General features: G+C 45.1%; 2 protein-coding genes across 3 annotated transcripts in view; one reads left to right on the top strand and one right to left on the bottom strand.

Annotated features, from left to right (window-relative positions):
• Window positions 1-16,562, top strand: part of SPRING1 (SREBF pathway regulator in golgi 1) — a 465,726-nt gene that overhangs the window by 398,986 nt on the left and 50,178 nt on the right. The gene's annotated exons all lie outside the window — the stretch shown is intronic.
• RNFT2 (ring finger protein, transmembrane 2) overlaps window positions 1-16,562 on the bottom strand; it is a 106,770-nt gene that overhangs the window by 72,493 nt on the left and 17,715 nt on the right. The window contains exon 5 of the mRNA XM_050748065.1: window positions 7,268-7,368. Coding sequence (XP_050604022.1) covers window positions 7,268-7,368 — 101 coding nt within the window. The remainder of the gene's footprint in view (window positions 1-7,267; window positions 7,369-16,562) is intronic.

Genomic DNA, 16,562 nt, shown 5'->3' with positions numbered 1-16,562 from the left:
TATAAATTTGACTACTTTAGGTACTTCATGCAATCATACACCTAACGTTCTTTTGTATCTGGCTTATTTCAATTCACAAAATGTCCTCAAGGTTCATCCATGTTGCAGCATGTGTCAGAATTTCCTTTCTATTTCAGGCTGAATAATATTCCACTGTATGCACATACCACAGGGTGTTTATCCATTCATCTGCCAATAGACACTGGGTCACTGGCTTGCTTCTACCTTCTGGCTATTACGTGATGATCATTTTTAAAATATGTTTTTAGTTGCAAAAAGCAAGCTGATATCTACATGGTAACCCCCTGGACTTTGATGTGGGTCGCTTTACTAGTTTGTGAAATCTCCAAGTCTGGGACTTACACAATTTTGTGTCTGATGTAGAGATGTGATTTCCAGCACCCTTACAGCCTCTACAGATTCTTCCAAGTAGTTGCATTTAGGGCATCTGCTAAGCCTGTGACTCTATTCTGAGATGTGCTCACCACTGCCATCCTCAGGGAAAGCATCCACATCCCCACTGGACTCTGCAACCCAGCCCCCCTGGCGCATGAAAAGCCAATCAGAGGCGCGCTCTCTTTAATTTTGAAGGAGAAACAGAGACTGCCAGTGAACGGCTAAGTCATGCCAAGAACTGAACATCAAATTCCAGGAAGTTCCTGGTCCCTGCCCTTTCTCGGGCCTTGTTGTTTGGTTTTCCTAGGATTGCTTGAGTCCCTGCATGGGGCAATGCCTGGAAGAATTCCCTGTTTGCTTAAGCTGGTAACCCAAAGGGCCCTTAGTTGATATGCTTTCTTAATATAGTCCTAGGCACATACACAGGAAGTGTCAATAGATGCTACCTGCAGCTGGGCATGGTGGCTCCCAACACTTTGAGAGGCTGAGGCAGGCAGATCACCTGAGGTCAGGAGTTTGAGACCAGCCTGACCAACATGGTGAAACCCTGTCTCTATTAAAATTACAAAAAATTGGCCGGGCGCGGTGGCTCACACCTATAATCCCAGCACTTTGGGAGGCCAAGGCGGGTCACAAGGTCAAGAGATCGAGACCATCCTTGCCAACTTGGTGAAACCTTGTCTCTACTAAAAATACAAAAATTAGCTGGGTGTGGTAGCATGTGTCTGTAGTCCTAGCTACCTGGGAGGCTGAGGCAGCAGAATCGCTTGAACCCAGAAGGGAGAAGTTGCAGTGAGCCAAGATCGTGCCACCGCACTCCAGCCTGGCGACAGAGCAAGACTCTGTCTCAAGAAAAAAAAAAAAAATCAGTCAAGTGTAGTGACGTTTGCCTGTAATCCCAGCTACTCAGGAGGCTGAGGCAGGAAAATCACTTGAACCCAGGAGATGGAGGTTACAGTGAGCTAAGATTGTGCCACTGCACTCCAGCCTGGGCGACAGAGCAAGACTCCGTCTCAAAATAAATAAAGAAATGCTCCTTGCATTTACTGACATTTATTGTGTATTAAAGTGATATGCTGGTAAATGAAAGAGTTGTACAATGGCATGTTCTGCATGCTACAATTTCCACAACAAATAGGTATAAATATGTAGAGAAAAATGGTAGCAGAGTTGCTGTTAGGTGACAGAATTGGATGTGGTTTTGGTCCTTTTTAAATGGGTTTTCCAATTTTCACAATTAAAAATAAATTACTTTTGAATTATAAGTAACTTTAAAAATTGTGACCAGGTGTGGTGGCCCATGCCAGTATTCCCAGCACTTTGGGAGGCTGAGGTGGGAGGATTGCTTGAGCCCAGGAGTTCAAGGCTGCAGTGAGCCATGTTGGCACCACTACATTCCAGCTAGGGCAATAGAGAAAGGCTGTGTCTCAAAAATAAATAAATAAATAAATAAATAAATAAAAATAAATTTTAAAAAATCTGAGCTATTCATTTATTTGACAAATATTGATGGGGCAGCAACTATGGACAGCAACGTATAGGCACCAGGGGAAACAAACTCACTAAAAAAAAATTGGAGGCTGGCAAGCAGCCCTGAAGGAACTCAGGAGAGAAACTGTTGACCATTCGAGATGTCCACGGGAGTGAGTGAGATTCTGCCTGCTTCATTTACGCTGGCAGATTTGTGGAGGAAGCGTCTTGTTTCAAAAGAATTTCCGGCCAGGTGCGGTGGCTCACGCCTATAATCCCAGCACTTTGGGAGGCCGAGGCGGGAGGATCACAAGGTCAGGAGAGCGAGATCATCCTGGCTAACACGATGAAACCCCGTCTCTACTAAAAATAGAAAAATTAACCGGGCATGGCAGCAGGCGCCTGTAGTCCCAGCTACTTGGGAGGCTGAGGCTGGAGAATGGCGTGAACCCGGGAGGCGGAGCTTGCAATGAGCCCAGAATGGGCTGTCAGGGTGACAGGGATATTTTAAGGAAGCTGATAAGTCGGGGCTCAGTAATCCATTCAATTTCCTGTGCTCTCCCTCCCCACTTGCCGCACCACACTGCATAGAACTGTGAGTCAATGTCACAGAAGAGGATGCCCACATCATGGGACATGTATTTGGGGTGTAGGAGCAAGGAGCCCTGTTACCTTGTCTCTGTACAGCTCAACCCAGATGGGGTAGACATTTTTATCACTTAACATTATTTAAAAAGCACTGCTATTACTATGTAAAAAAAAGTGTCCGTTAAAAAAAAATTTTAAATACAGATAATTCTAAAGAAAAAAATAAAATTGCTCACACACGTACTTTTTTTTTTTTTTAACGATAGGATCTCACTCTGTCACCCAGGTTGGAATGCAGTGGTGCGATTATGGCTCACTGCAGCCTTGACCTCCTGGGCTCATGTGATCCTCCCACCCTCGTCTCCAGGGTAACTGGGACTATAGGTGCACGCCACCATGCCCGGCTAATATTTGCATTTGTTGTAGAGATGGGGTTTCACCATGTTGCCCAGGCTGGTCTCGAACTCCTGGGTTCAAAGTATCTGCCCATCTCGACCTCCCAAAGTGCTGGGATTACAGGCGTGTGCCAACGCACCTGGCCTATCCACATATGTAACATCTAGAGGACCACTGTTAATATTTTTTAGGCCAGGAGTCAGCAAGCTTTTCCTTTAAAAACAGACAGTAAATAGTTTTGGCTTTGTAAGCTATATGGTCTCTGCCATAACTGTTCAACTCTGCCGGAACACAGATGAACTCATAAACGATACGTAAATGGATGGGTGTAGCTGTGTTTTAGCAAAATGTTACTAATCAAAATGGGTGAATGGCTGTAGTCTGCCAACCTCTGTTCTAGTGAGTATCTTTAAGGACTTTTTTAAAAAAGTACAGGCATAAATGAATCAGTTAACGAATGAATGAAAAAAGAAAAAGCCGGTCACAAAGGCTCACACCTATGAGCCATTTGGAAGGCTGAGATGGGTGGATCACTTGAGGCAAGGAGTTCAAGACCAGCCTGGGCAACATGGAGAAACCCCATCTCTACTAAAAATAAAAAAAATTAGCTGAGCATGGTATCATGCGCCTGAAGTCTCAGCTACTTGGGAGTCTAAGGTGGGAAGATTGCTTGAGGCTGGGAGGTTGAGGTTTCAGTAAGTATGATCCACCCACTGCACTCCAGCCTGGGTGACAGAGCGAGACCTTGTCTCAAAAAAAAAAAAAAAAAAAAAAAAAAAAGGAAAAAACAAAGAAAAAGGACATACATACATTAAAATCACTTTTAAAAGCTATTATATTCATCAGATGGGGGAAAAAATAAAATACAGTCATACATCGCTTAGTGACTGGGACACTGTTCTGAGAAACACATTCTTAGGTGATTTGGTCCTTGTGTGAACACCATAGAGTTGACTTACACAAAACTAGATAGCATAGCCTACTACATCTAGGCTCTATGATATAGCCTATTACTCTTAGGTTACAAACCTATATAACATGTTACTGTACTGAACACTATAGGCAATTATAACACAATGGTATTTGTATATCTAAACAGAAAGGGCACAGTAAAAATACCGTATAAAGGATGGAAAAAGGTACACCCATATAGGACACTTACTATCACTGGAGCTTGCGGGACTGGGAGTTGCTCTGGGTGAGTCAATGAAAGAGTAGTGAATGAATGTAAAGGCCTAAGACATGACTATACACTGCTGTAGAATTTACAGACACTGTACATGTAGGCTACACTACTTTTATTTTATTTTATTTTATTTTGAGATAGAGTCTCATTCTATCACCCAGACTGGATGCAGTGCCATGATCTTGGCTTACTGTAGCCTCCACCTCCCGGGTTCAAATGATTCTCCTGCCTCAGCCTCACAAGTAGCTGGGATTATAGGCTCCTGACACCACACCTGGCTAATTTTGGTATTTTTTTAAGTAGAGACGGTGTTTCACCATGTTGGCCAGGCTGGTCTCAAACTCCTGACCTCAAATGATCTACCCGCCTTGGCCTCCTGAAGTGCTGGGATTACAGGCGTGAGCCACCATGCCCGGCCGTTACATTTATTTTAAAATGTTTATTTCTTCAATCATAAATTGACCTTAGCTTACTGTAACATTTTTACTTTGTACACTGTTTTTATTTTTTGACTATTTTATAATAATACTTAGCTTAAAACAGATTGTACAGCTGTACAAAAATATTTTATTTCTTTATATCCTTATTCTATTAGGTTTTTCCAATTTTTAAAATTTTTTGTTAAAACTTAAGACACAAACATACACCTTAGCCTCACCCTAAATGGGGTCAGAATCATCAATATCACTGTCTTCCACCTCCACATCTTGTCCCACTGGAAGATCTTCAGGGGCAATAACATCCATGGCGCTGTCATCTCCTATGACGGCAATGAATTCTTCTGAAAGGCACTGCCTAAGGCTGCCTTATAGTTAACTCTGAGACACAGTCTCTCTCTGTCTGGAGTGCAGTGGCGCAATCACGACTCACTGCAACCTCTGCCTCCCGGGTTCAAGCAATTCTCTGGCTTAGCCTCCCGAGTAGCTGGGATTACAGGCGTCCGACGCCACGCCCGGCTAAGTTTTGTATTTTTAGTACAGATGGGGGTTTCACCATCTTGGCCAGGCTGGTCTTGAACTCCTGACCTCATGATCTGCCCACCTTGGCCTCTCAAAGTGCTGGGATTGCAGGTGTGAGCCACCATGCCCAGCCAACTTTTATGTTTTATAAGTAGAAAAAGTGCACTCTAAAATGACAATGGGCCGGGCACTGTGGCTCACGCCTGTAATCTCAGCACTTTGGGAGGTTGAGGCAGGTAGATCACCTGAGATCAGGAGCTTGAGACCAGCCTGGCCAACATGGCGAAATCCTGTCTCTACTAAAAATACAAAAATTAACCAGGCATGGTGGTGAATGCCTGTAATCCCAGTTATTTGGGAGGCTGAGGCAGGAGAATCACTTGAACCTGGGAGATGGCGGTTGCAATGAGCCGAGATCGTGCCACTGCAGCCTGGGCGATAAGAGCAAAACTCGGTTTCAAAAAAAAAAGAGAAAAAGAAAAGAAAATGACAATGAAAAGTATAGTAAACATATAAACCAGTAACATAGTCTTTTATTATCATTATCAAGCATTAGGTACTGTACATAAATCGCATGCACTCTTCTTTTATATGACTGGCAGGACAATAGGTTTACCCCAGCATCAACACAAATACGTAAGGCACTGTGCTACAGCATTATGATGGCTGTAGTATCACTAGGCAATAGAATTTTCCAGCTCCATTATAACCTTATGGGACCACTGCTGTCTATATGGTCCATCGTTGATGGAAACATCATTACGTGACACATGACTGTAATATAAAAGGCCAAACTGGGCCAGGCGCGGTGGCTCACGCCTGTAATCCCAGCACTTTGGGAGGCCGAGGTCGACGGATCACCTCAGGTCAGGAGTTCGAGACCAGCCTGGCCAACATGGTGAAACCCCATCTCTACGAAAAATACAAAAATTAGCTGGGTGTGGTGGCAGGCACCTGTAATCCTGGCTATTTAAGAGGCTGAGACAGGAGAATCACTTGAACCTGGGAGGCAGAGGTTGCAGTGAGCCGGGATTGCACCACTGCACCCCAGCCTGGGCAACAGAGTGAAACTCCATCTCAAAAAAATAAAAATAAAAAAAGGCCAAACTGCGCAAAGTAGGTTTCTGATCTCCAGTGCCCACCAAGAGGCAATTATTATTTCCAGTTTCTTGGTTGTCCTTCCAGAAATATTCCAGACCTGCACTATTCATACACTGATCACTAACCATTTTGAATACTCGAAATGTGGTTGGTTGGAACTGACATAAGCTGTATGTGTAAGATACCAGATTACAAAGACTTAATGTGAAAAAAGAATGTAAAACCAGGCGCAGTGGCTCACGCCTGTAATCCCAGCACTCTGGGAGGCCGAGGCGGGCGGATCACGAGGTCAGGAGTTTGAGACCAGCTTGACCAATACGGTGAAACCCTGTCTCTACTAAAAATACAAAAATTCACTAGGCGTGGTGGCACGTGCCTGTGATCCCAGCTACTCAGGAGGCTGAGGCAGGAGAACTGCTTAAACCTGAGATTGCAGTGAGCTAAGATCGCGCCACTGCACTCCAGCCTGGGCAACAGAGTGAGACTCTGTCTCAAAAAAAAAAAAAATGTAAAATATCTCATTTATAATTTTTATATTGATTACATGTTGAAATGACAATCTTTTGGGGCCAGGTGTGGTGGCCCATGCCTGTAATGATCCCAGCACTTTGGGAGGCCAAGGCAGGTGGATTGCTTGAGCTCAGAGGTCAGAGACCAACCTGGGCAACAAAGGGAAATTCCGTCTCTACAAAAACTATAAAAATTAGCCAGGTGTGGTGGCATGCACCTGTAGTACCAGTTACTTGGGAGGCTGAGGTGGGAGGATCACCTGAGCCCAGGGAGGTCGAGGCTCCAGTGAGCCGTGATCACACTACTGCCAGTCTGGGTGATGCAGTGAGATCCTGTCTCAAAACAAACAAACAAACAAACAAACAAAACCCAAATATTTTTGATATACTGGGTTAAATAAAATCAATTATTATAATTGATTCCACCTGTTTCTGTTTAGTTTTCCGTAACTAGAAGATGTTAATTTACCTATGTGGCTTACCTTGAATTTCTATTATTGAGTGCTGGTTTAGATATGCATGAGGAGTAATAGCAGGGTGGAATTTGGAATTTATAACATGACACAGAGCTTGTGCCTCAATTCTCAAGTGAAAGGGTACATGCCCCAAGCCCAGCCAAGCGCCCCACTCTCCCACCGTGGGGGTTGGATTCCCATGCTCACCTGTTGTACAGCTGCTGGGAGCTGAATGTATAAAGCACATAGAGGGTGTTCCCCGCCAGAAAGGCCAAGATCCACAAGATGACCAGTACCGACCTCTTCTCCTAAGACAAAGCAAGACATCTGTGATATCAAAGGTGGATGTGGCAGAACCTTCCAGAATGTACCCTGACTGGCAGCTTTTCACTTTGTCAACGTTTTGAAGGAAGTGGTGCTGAAGGTGAAGGGAAGGGCATTGGAACCTTTCCATTCCACTGAGACCCAAGCGGTGGTCACGGAGAAGGTGGCAGAATGGTGGACATCTGCTTGAAAAACTATCTAGAAAGGCAAGAGAGCAACGTGGTTCACAGCAGACTAGAGCTGGATGGCACACATTCAAATCCCTGGTCAAATCCTGTGTGGGAGCTGTCCAACTCCAGGCAAGTTATTTCAACTCTTTCAGTTTCCCTTTCCTCATCTGTAAAATGGGTTTATCTTAGTATCTACCTTAAAGAGTTGTAAGAATCAAAGTACATAAAATGCTGTTAAGAACTAAAGCACAGAGAGGTTAAGAAACCTCAAGGGCAAGGGTCTTCATTTGAAAATGGAGTTGTTGTTAAAAATTAAATCAAATTTTTAATTTTAATTTTTTTTCTGTTGCCTAGGCTGGAGTACAGTAGGGTGATCATAGCTCACTGTAACCTTGAACTCCTGGGCTCAAGTGATCCTCCTGCCTCAGCCTCCTGAGAAGCTAGCACCACAGGCAGGTGTCACTATACCTGGCTAATTAAAAAAAAATTTTTTTTTGTAGAGACAGAATCTTGCTATTTGGCTCAGGCTAGTCCTGAACTCCTCACCTCAAGTGATCCTCCTGCCTTGGGCTCCCAAAACACTGGAATTACAGGCAAAAGTCACATTTTTAAATGCAAACATTCAGTCTGGTACAGATTCATATTTGAAGCTTGCTAAGCAATAGGACTGATTATTAAGAGTTTATAACCCAGCAGAAGATTCGGATCTAGAGGTTGCAAATTTCTGCTTTCACTTTTTCTAGGACAGACCTCTAGCCCACTGCCCTGGACTGACCGTTCCATGGAGCACCACAGTGTAGAATTAAATTCAAACTTATACACCTAATTCTCAAAGCCCTTCACAATCCAGCCCCATTTCTCCTTCTTCAGCCTCGTTCCTGTCTAGTCCCCAGGAAGACAAATTGGAAATCCTCAGTTTGCTGTTTCCCAGCAGTTTCACAGCCTTAGAGCAATCCTAGGAAATGTCTGAAGGAGATGCAAAGAGGGGCATGTTCCTGCCTATGTACCCTGGGACACACAGGCAGACCCCTCTGCTGTTAATTCTCAACAGCTCATGTCTTTTCTTGGACTGGAATGGCTACATTGCTGGAATAAGATGAGGTCATAACTTTCCCAGTGCAACCTTCCCTGTGGTTTCGGTAAATGCTCATACACACTGTCTCCAGACACAGCTCGGTGCCCCACGAACTGTTACGACGCACATTTCCAGAGAGTGGACGAAACAAATGCATCTCCATCCACCCATTATTCCAGGAGCGGTCAAGGTTAATGACGCTAGAAACCACCTCCAACCAACCAACTGCTCTTATCAATGTGATTAATCCACCCGGTAGCTCTTTTTACTCCAATAAATAATAGATTCCAGTTTAATTCTCTATGAATCCAAACCAAAGGTGGAATAGGAAGAGGGAATTAGCAATGTTCTGGGAAGACAGAATCTGAAGGACAAAGGAGGTAGTTTTCTCCTAATAAGCTGAGATGCCTACGCTTACTAAGGGCCATGTGGACCTGCTCTTATGGAACATATGCACACACAGGCAAAGTGTCACCTGTGTCTTCATGAGGATCAAGGACCCCTGGAGGCCCGTCCATTGATACAGAGATCCTCTCAGCTCCTAAAATTTAAGTAAAGGTGCCACTTGGATGTTACTGCATTTGAGAGAGACCTAGCCCCCAAAGCTGCCTCCTACTGTTTTTGTTTGTTTTTGAGATGGAGTTTCGCTCTTGTTGCCCAGGCCGGAGTGCAATGGTGCAATCTCGGCTCATTGCAATCTCTGCCTCCTGGGTTCAAGTGGTTCTCCTGCCTCAGCCTCCCAAGTGACTGGATTACAGGCACCCGCCACCATGCCCAGATAATTTTTGTATTTTTAGTAGAGATGGGGTTTCACCATGTTGGCCAGGTTGGTCTGGAACTCCTGAACTCAGGTGATCTACCTGCCTCAGCCTGCCAAAGTGCTGGGATTATAGGCGTGAGCCACTGTCCCTGGCCCCTCCTACTGTTTTAACAGCAGCAGAAAGGAGTTTGCATAAAGAAGAGACTAAGGGTCAGGAACGACCTCTGACTCTGTCCCCAACTCCGAACCTCAATGTGCTCACATGCAAATGGAGACTGGGTTGTCCTCTATCCTGCATGGAGGCCCAAGTGTTTTTGAGAAAGCAGATGATGTTATAGAAGGGTCAGTGAAGCTGGTGATTATTATGGGATCACCTGTGCAGGAGAAAGCACAGCCTTAAAAACAAAAAAATTAGTTCCATAGGTTTTTGGTGAACAGGTGGTATTACATGAATAAGTTCTTCAGCAGTGATTTGCGAGATTTTCACACACCCATCACCTGGGCAGTATACGCTGAACCCAACTTGTAGTCTTTTATCCCTCACCCCCTTCCCACCCTTTCCCCTAGAGTCCCCAAAGTCCACTGTATCATTCTTATGCCTTTGTATCCTCACAGCTTAGCTACCACTTATCAGTGAGAACATACAAGGTTTATTTTTTCATTCCTGAGTTACTTTACTTAGAATAATAATCTCCAATCCCATCCAGGTTGCTGCTAATTCCATTAATTCATTCCTTTTTATGGCTGAGTAGTATTCCTTCATATACATATACCACAGTTTCTTTACCTACACATTGATTGATGGGCATTTGGGCTGGTTCTACATTTTTGAAATTGTGAACTGTGCTGCTATAAACATGCGTGAGCAAGTATTTTTCTCGTATAATGACTTCTTTTCCTCTGGGTAGATGCCTAGTAGTGGGATTTCTGGATCAAATGGTAGATCTACTTTTAGTTCTTCAAGGAATCTCCACACTGTTTTCCATAGTGGTTGTATTAGTTTATGTCCGCACCAGCAGTGTAAAAGTGTTCCTGCATCCATACCGACATCTATTATTTTTTGATTTTTTGATTACGGCCATTCTTGCAGGAGTGAGATGGTATCGCATTGTGTTTTGATTTGCATTTCCCTGATCATTAGTGATGTTGAGTATTTTTTCATAAGTTTGTTGGCCATTTGTATATCTTCTTTTGAGAATTGCCTATTCACATCCTTAGGCCACTTTTTTATGAGATTTTTTTTTTTTTTTTTTCTGAAAGCACAGACTTTTGAAAACTAGCTCAATTAAATGTTTATGCCAGGTGCCATGCTAAACAGCACCTTCTTTTTTTTTTTTTTTTTTTTTTTTTTTAACAGAGAAGGTCTTGCTCTGTTGCCCAGGTTGGAGTGCAGTAGTGCAATCATAGCTCACTGCAGCCTCGAACTCCTGGGATCAAGCAATCCTCCTGCTTCAGCCTCCTGAGTAGCTAGGAGGAGAGGCACATGCCACCACACCTGGCTAACTTTTAGAAAATATTTTGCAAGCCGGGTGCAGTGGCTCACGCCTGTAATCCCAGCACTTTGGGAGGCTGAGGTTGGTGGATCACCTGAGGTCAGGTATTCAAGACCAGCCTGGCCAACGTGGTGAAACCCCATCTCTACTAAAAATACAAAAATGAGCCGGGTGTGGTGGCATGCGCCTGTAATCTCACCTACTCAGGAAGCTGAGGCAGGAGAATCGCTTGGTAATCTTGGTGGTACACACTTGTAATCTCACTACTTGGGAGGCGGAGGTTGCAGCGAGTGGAGATTGCACCACTGCACTCCAGCCTGGGTGAAAGACTGAGACTTCATCTCAAAAAAAAAAAAAAAAAATTGTAGAGAAGAGGGGGGGTCTTGCTATGTTGCCCAGGCTGGTCTCAAACTCCTGGGTTCAAGGGATCCTCCTGCCTCAGCCTCCTGAGTTGCTGGGATTAGAGGCATAGGCCACCATGCCCAGTACTTGTGCTTAACACCTTGTATGCACTCCTTCTTTTCCTTCCTTCTTTCCCTCCCTCTCTCCCTTCCTCCCTCCCTCCCTCCTTGCTTCCTTCCTTCCTTTCTTTTCTCTCTTTTCTGTCTTTTTTTTTCTTTTCTGATGGAGTTTCACTCTTATTGCCCAGGCTGGTGTGCAATGACATGATCTTGGCTCACTTCAACCTCCACCTCCTGGGTTCAATTCTCCTGCCTCAGTTTCCCAAGTACCTGGGATTACAGGTGTGAGTCACCACACCCAGCTAATTTTGTATTTTTTTAGTAGAGATGGGATTTCACCACGTTGTTCAGGCTGGTCTTGAACTCCTGACCTCAAGTGATCCACCCACCTTGGCCTCCCAAAGTGCTGGGATTACAGGCATGAGCCACCGCGCCTGGCTCTTTTATTTTTTTCTTCTTTTTTAAGACAGAGTCTCACTCTGTCACCCAGGTTGGAGTGCGGTGGTGTGATCTTGGCTCGCTGCAACCTCTACCTCCCAGATTCAAATGATTCTCATGCCTCAGCCTCCTGAGTAGTTGGGATTACAGGTGAGTAGTTGGGATTACAGGCATGAGCCACCACGACCTGCCTAGATGCACTATTTTATTTAATCCTTTCAATGGGTTTGTGAACTGGTGCCAACAGGCTCTTTTCCAGAGGCAGCACCTGAGGCTGAGATCACCAAGGTAACCTAATTGAGGGTCTGCAGGTGGGTGGAGGAGTAGGGATTTGAACCTGGAATGAGCATGGGCTCAACTACCTGGGTGCAAATCATGATGCCACCACTTGCACTGGCTGTGTGACCTCAGGTAAGGAACTTAGTGTCTCTGAGCCACTCTTTCCTCGGTGGGAAAATGACAGAATGATTTTGTTTCCCTCCCCGGTTGCTGGGATGAACCTGCTGAGATGAGCAATGGGCTCAGCAGACACAGAGGACATGCAGGAGGATGGCGGTGAAGCTCTATGTCCACCCAGCAGCGTAAGAGGTATGGCCATAAGCATGAAGGTGGAATGAAAGTAACCTAATGGGGCCAGGTGTGGTGGCTCACGCCTGTAATCCCAGCACTTTTGGAGGCCGAGGCATGCAGATTACCTGAGGTCAGGAGTGAGACCAGCCTGGCCAACACGGCAAAACCCCATCTCTACTAAAAATACAAAATTAGCTGGGCATGGTGGTGTGTGTCTGTAATCCCAGCTACTGGAAAGACTGAGGCAGGGGAATTGCTTGAACCTGGGAGGCAGAGGTTGCAGTGTGCCGAGATCATGCCACTGCACTTCAGCCTGGGCAACAGAGCAAGATTCCGTCTCAAAAAGAAACAAACAAAAAATGAAAGTGAGCTAATGGGCCGGGCGCGGTGGCTCACGCCTGTAATCCCAGCACTTTGGGAGGCCGAGGCGGGCGGATCACAAGGTCAGGAGATCGAGACCACGGTGAAACCCCGTCTCTACTAAAAATACAAAAAATGAGCCGGGCGCAGTGGCGGGCGCCTGTAGTCCCAGCTACTCCGGAGGCTGGGGCAGGAGAATGGCGTGAACCCAGGAGGCGGAGCTTGCAGTGAGCCAGGATCGCGCCACTGCACTCCAGCTTGGGCGACAGAGCAAGACTCCGTCTCAAAAAAAAAAAAAAAAAAAAAAAAAAAAAAAAAAAAAAAAAAAAAAGAAAGTGAGCTAATGAGCTGAATGTCTGTGGCGTAAAGGGACTCGGCCAGGGGGATGTGAAGGAGATGCTGCTGTTGGAGGGGAGAAGGAAGGAACATTCAGGGATCTACCCAGGGGTGACAAGCAGAAGAATGGCCTCCCTAGGAGGCTGAGGTGGGAGGATCGCTTGAGCCTGGGAGTTGGAAGCTGCAATAAGCTATGGTCATGCCACTGCACTCCAGCCTGGGAGACAGGGCAAGACTCTGTCTCTAAAAATTATAAAATAAAAGAAGAGGTTTTGGTGAGATCATGGCGGATGGGAGGCAGGACTAGATTGCAGCTACAGACAGAGCAGCGGGTGGCAGCTCGCACTGTGAATTTTAGCACCAGATTGACTGCAAGGACAAACCAGCAATCCCGAGAGGACCCACAGACTCTCTGAAGGAAGCGGACCGCTCCTGCAGGACCCAGGAGAGCCCCCCAAAACTGTGAGTGCCCCAACTGCGGAAATGGGAAAGGGAGACCCTCCTCCCCCGAACACTCACCCTCACCAGGCAAGCTGAAGGTCTATTTGCGGGAGAAGTTTCCGACTTTATCTGGCGCTGAGTCAATTTGGAGAGCCGAGCAAAATACACGGGTAAAGGAAGCAACAGCAAGGCCCTGGGAGCTCGCTGGGTCCCCGAGCAGTCCTTTCCTGCCTGGCACCACGGAGATCCAATGGGTAGGAGCAGGGGCTAAAACTCCACAGGGAGAAGCAAATCTCTAGCTGAACGCTGAAATAATTTGAACAGGGTAAGAAGCCTCCTGGCCAGAACTCAGGGGAGGGTGCAAATCCAGCGTGCAGACTCCACAGCAGGGGAAGAACTGAACCCCCTTATTTAGCAGCTGGGAAGTGGACAGCCTGGGGCGGGTTTTCAAGCCCCTATCGCTCTCCACCTGAAAACGGTCTGGGGGCTGTTGCGGTGAGCACGGTGGGAGTGAGACCGGCCCTTCATTTTGCATGAGAGCTGGGTGAGGCCTGTGACTGCCAGCTTTCCCCCACTTCCCTGACAACCTGCATGACTCAGCAGAAGCAGCCATAATCCTCCGTGGTACACAACTCCAGTGAGCTGGGAATGTCACCTACTTCCCCCATAGCAAGACCCGCCCAAGGAAGCGTCTGAGGTCAGACACGCCTAGCCTCACCCCCACCAGGTCCTTCCCTACGTAGGTCTTCCCTGGTAGCGGAAGACAATGGGCAAATGAACTTGGGAGTTCTAGGGCCCTGCTGGTTCCTCTCTACATTACCGCAGCTGATGATCTCTGGAAAGCGCCACCTCCTGGCAGGAGGCCAACCAGCACAAAAATAGCACATTAAACCACCAAAGCTAAGAACCCTCATGGAGTCCATTGTACCCTCCACCACCTCCACGGGAACAGGCACCGGTATCCACGGCTGAGAGGCCCATAGACAGTTCACATCACAGGACTCTGTGCAGACAACCCCCGGTACCAGCCTGGAGCCAGGTAGACTCACTGGGTGGCTAGACCCAGAAGACAGACAACAATCACTGCAGTTTGGCTCACAGGAAGCCACATCCATAGGAAAAGGGGGAGAATATAACAAAGGAACACCCCGTGGGACAAAAGAATCTGAACAACAGCCTTCAGCCCTAGACCTTCCGTCTGACAGAGCCTACCCAAATGAGAAGGAACCAGAAAACCAACCCTGGTAATATGACAAAACAAGGCTCTTCACACCCCTCAAAAATCACGCTAGTTCACCAGCAATGGATCTAAACCAAGAAGAAATCCCTGATTTACCTGAAAAAGAATTCAGGAGGTTAGTTATTAAGCTAATCAGGGAGGGACCAGAGAAAGGCAAAGCCCAATGCAATGAAATCCAAAATATGATACAAGAAGTAAAGGGAGAAATACTCAAGGAAATAGATAGCTTAAAGAAAAAACAATAAAAAATTCAGGAAACTTTGGACACACTTTTAGAAATGTGAAATACTCTGGAAAGTCTTAGCAATAGACTTGAACAAGTAGAAGAAAGAAATTCAGAGTTCGAAGACAAGGTCTTTGAATTAACCCAATCGAACAAAGACAAAGAAAAAAGAATAAGAAAATATGAACAAAGCCTCCAAGAAGTCTGGGATTATGTTAAATGACAAAACTTAAGAATAATCAGTGTTCCTGAAGAAGAAAAGAAGTCTGAAAACTTGGAAAACATATTTGGGGAAATAATCAAGGAAAACTTCCCAGGCCTTGCTAGAGACCTAGACATCCAAATACAAGAAGCACAAAGAACACCTGGGAAATTCATCGCAAAAAGGTCTTTGCCTAGGCACACTGTCATCAGGTTATTCAAAGTTAAAACAAAGGAAAGAGTCTTAACAGCTGTGAGACAGAAGCACCAGCTAACCTATAAAGGAAAACCTGTCAGATTAACAGCAGATTTCTCAGCAGAAACCCTACAAGCCAGAAGGGATTGGGGCCCTATCTTCAGCCTCCTCAAACAAAACAATGATTAGCCAAGAATTTTGTATCCAGTGAAACTAACAATCACATATGAAGGAAAGATACAGTATTTTTCAGACAAACAAATGCTGAGAGAATTCACCATTACCAAGAATTCACCATTACCAAGTCACCACTATAAGAACTGCTAAAAGGAGCTCTAAATCTTGAAACAAATCCTGGAAACACATCAAAACAGAACCTCTTTAAAGCATAAATCACACAGGACCATAAAACAAAAATACAAGTTAAAAAGCAAAAACAAAAAATGAAAAAACCCAAAGTACACAGGCAACAAAGAGCATGATGAATGCAATGGTACCTCACATTTCAATACTAACATTGAATGTAAGTGGCCTAAATGCTCCACTTAAAAGACCCAGAACCACAGAATAGATAAGAACTCACCAACCAATCATCTGCTGCCTTCAGGAGACTCACCTAACACATAAGGACTCACATAAACTTAAAGGGGTGGAAAGAGGCATTTCATGCAAATGGACACCAAAAGCAAGCAGGGGTAGCTATTCTTATATCAGACAAAACAAACTTTAAAGCAACAGTGGTTAAAAGAGACAAAGAGGGACATTATATAATGGTAGAAGGCCTTGTCCAACAGGAAAATGTCATATTTCTAAATATATATGCACCTAACACTGGAGCTCCCAAATTTAGAAAACAATTACTAATAGACCTAAGAAATGAGACAGACAGCAACACAATAATAGTGGGGGACTTCAGTACTCTACTGGCAGCACTAGACAGATCATCAAGACAGAAAGTCAACAAAGAAACAATGGATTTAAACTATACCTTGGAACAAATGGATTTAAGATATATACAGAACATTTCATCTGACAACTGCAGAATACACATTCTATTCAACAGCGCATGGAACTTTCTCCAAGATAGACTACATGATAGGTCACAAAATGAGCCTCAATAAATTTAAGAAAATTGAAATTATATCAAGTACTCTCTCAGACCACAGCAGAATAAAACTGGAAATCAACTCCAAAAGGAACCTTCAAAACCATGC

The sequence above is a fragment of the Macaca thibetana genome, chromosome 11 (assembly GCF_024542745.1).
Source record: "Macaca thibetana thibetana isolate TM-01 chromosome 11, ASM2454274v1, whole genome shotgun sequence".
Classification (NCBI taxonomy): Eukaryota; Metazoa; Chordata; class Mammalia; order Primates; family Cercopithecidae; genus Macaca; species Macaca thibetana.
The sequence above is the reverse complement of the archived record's forward strand: the minus strand, read 5'-3'. Positions and strand labels throughout refer to the sequence as shown.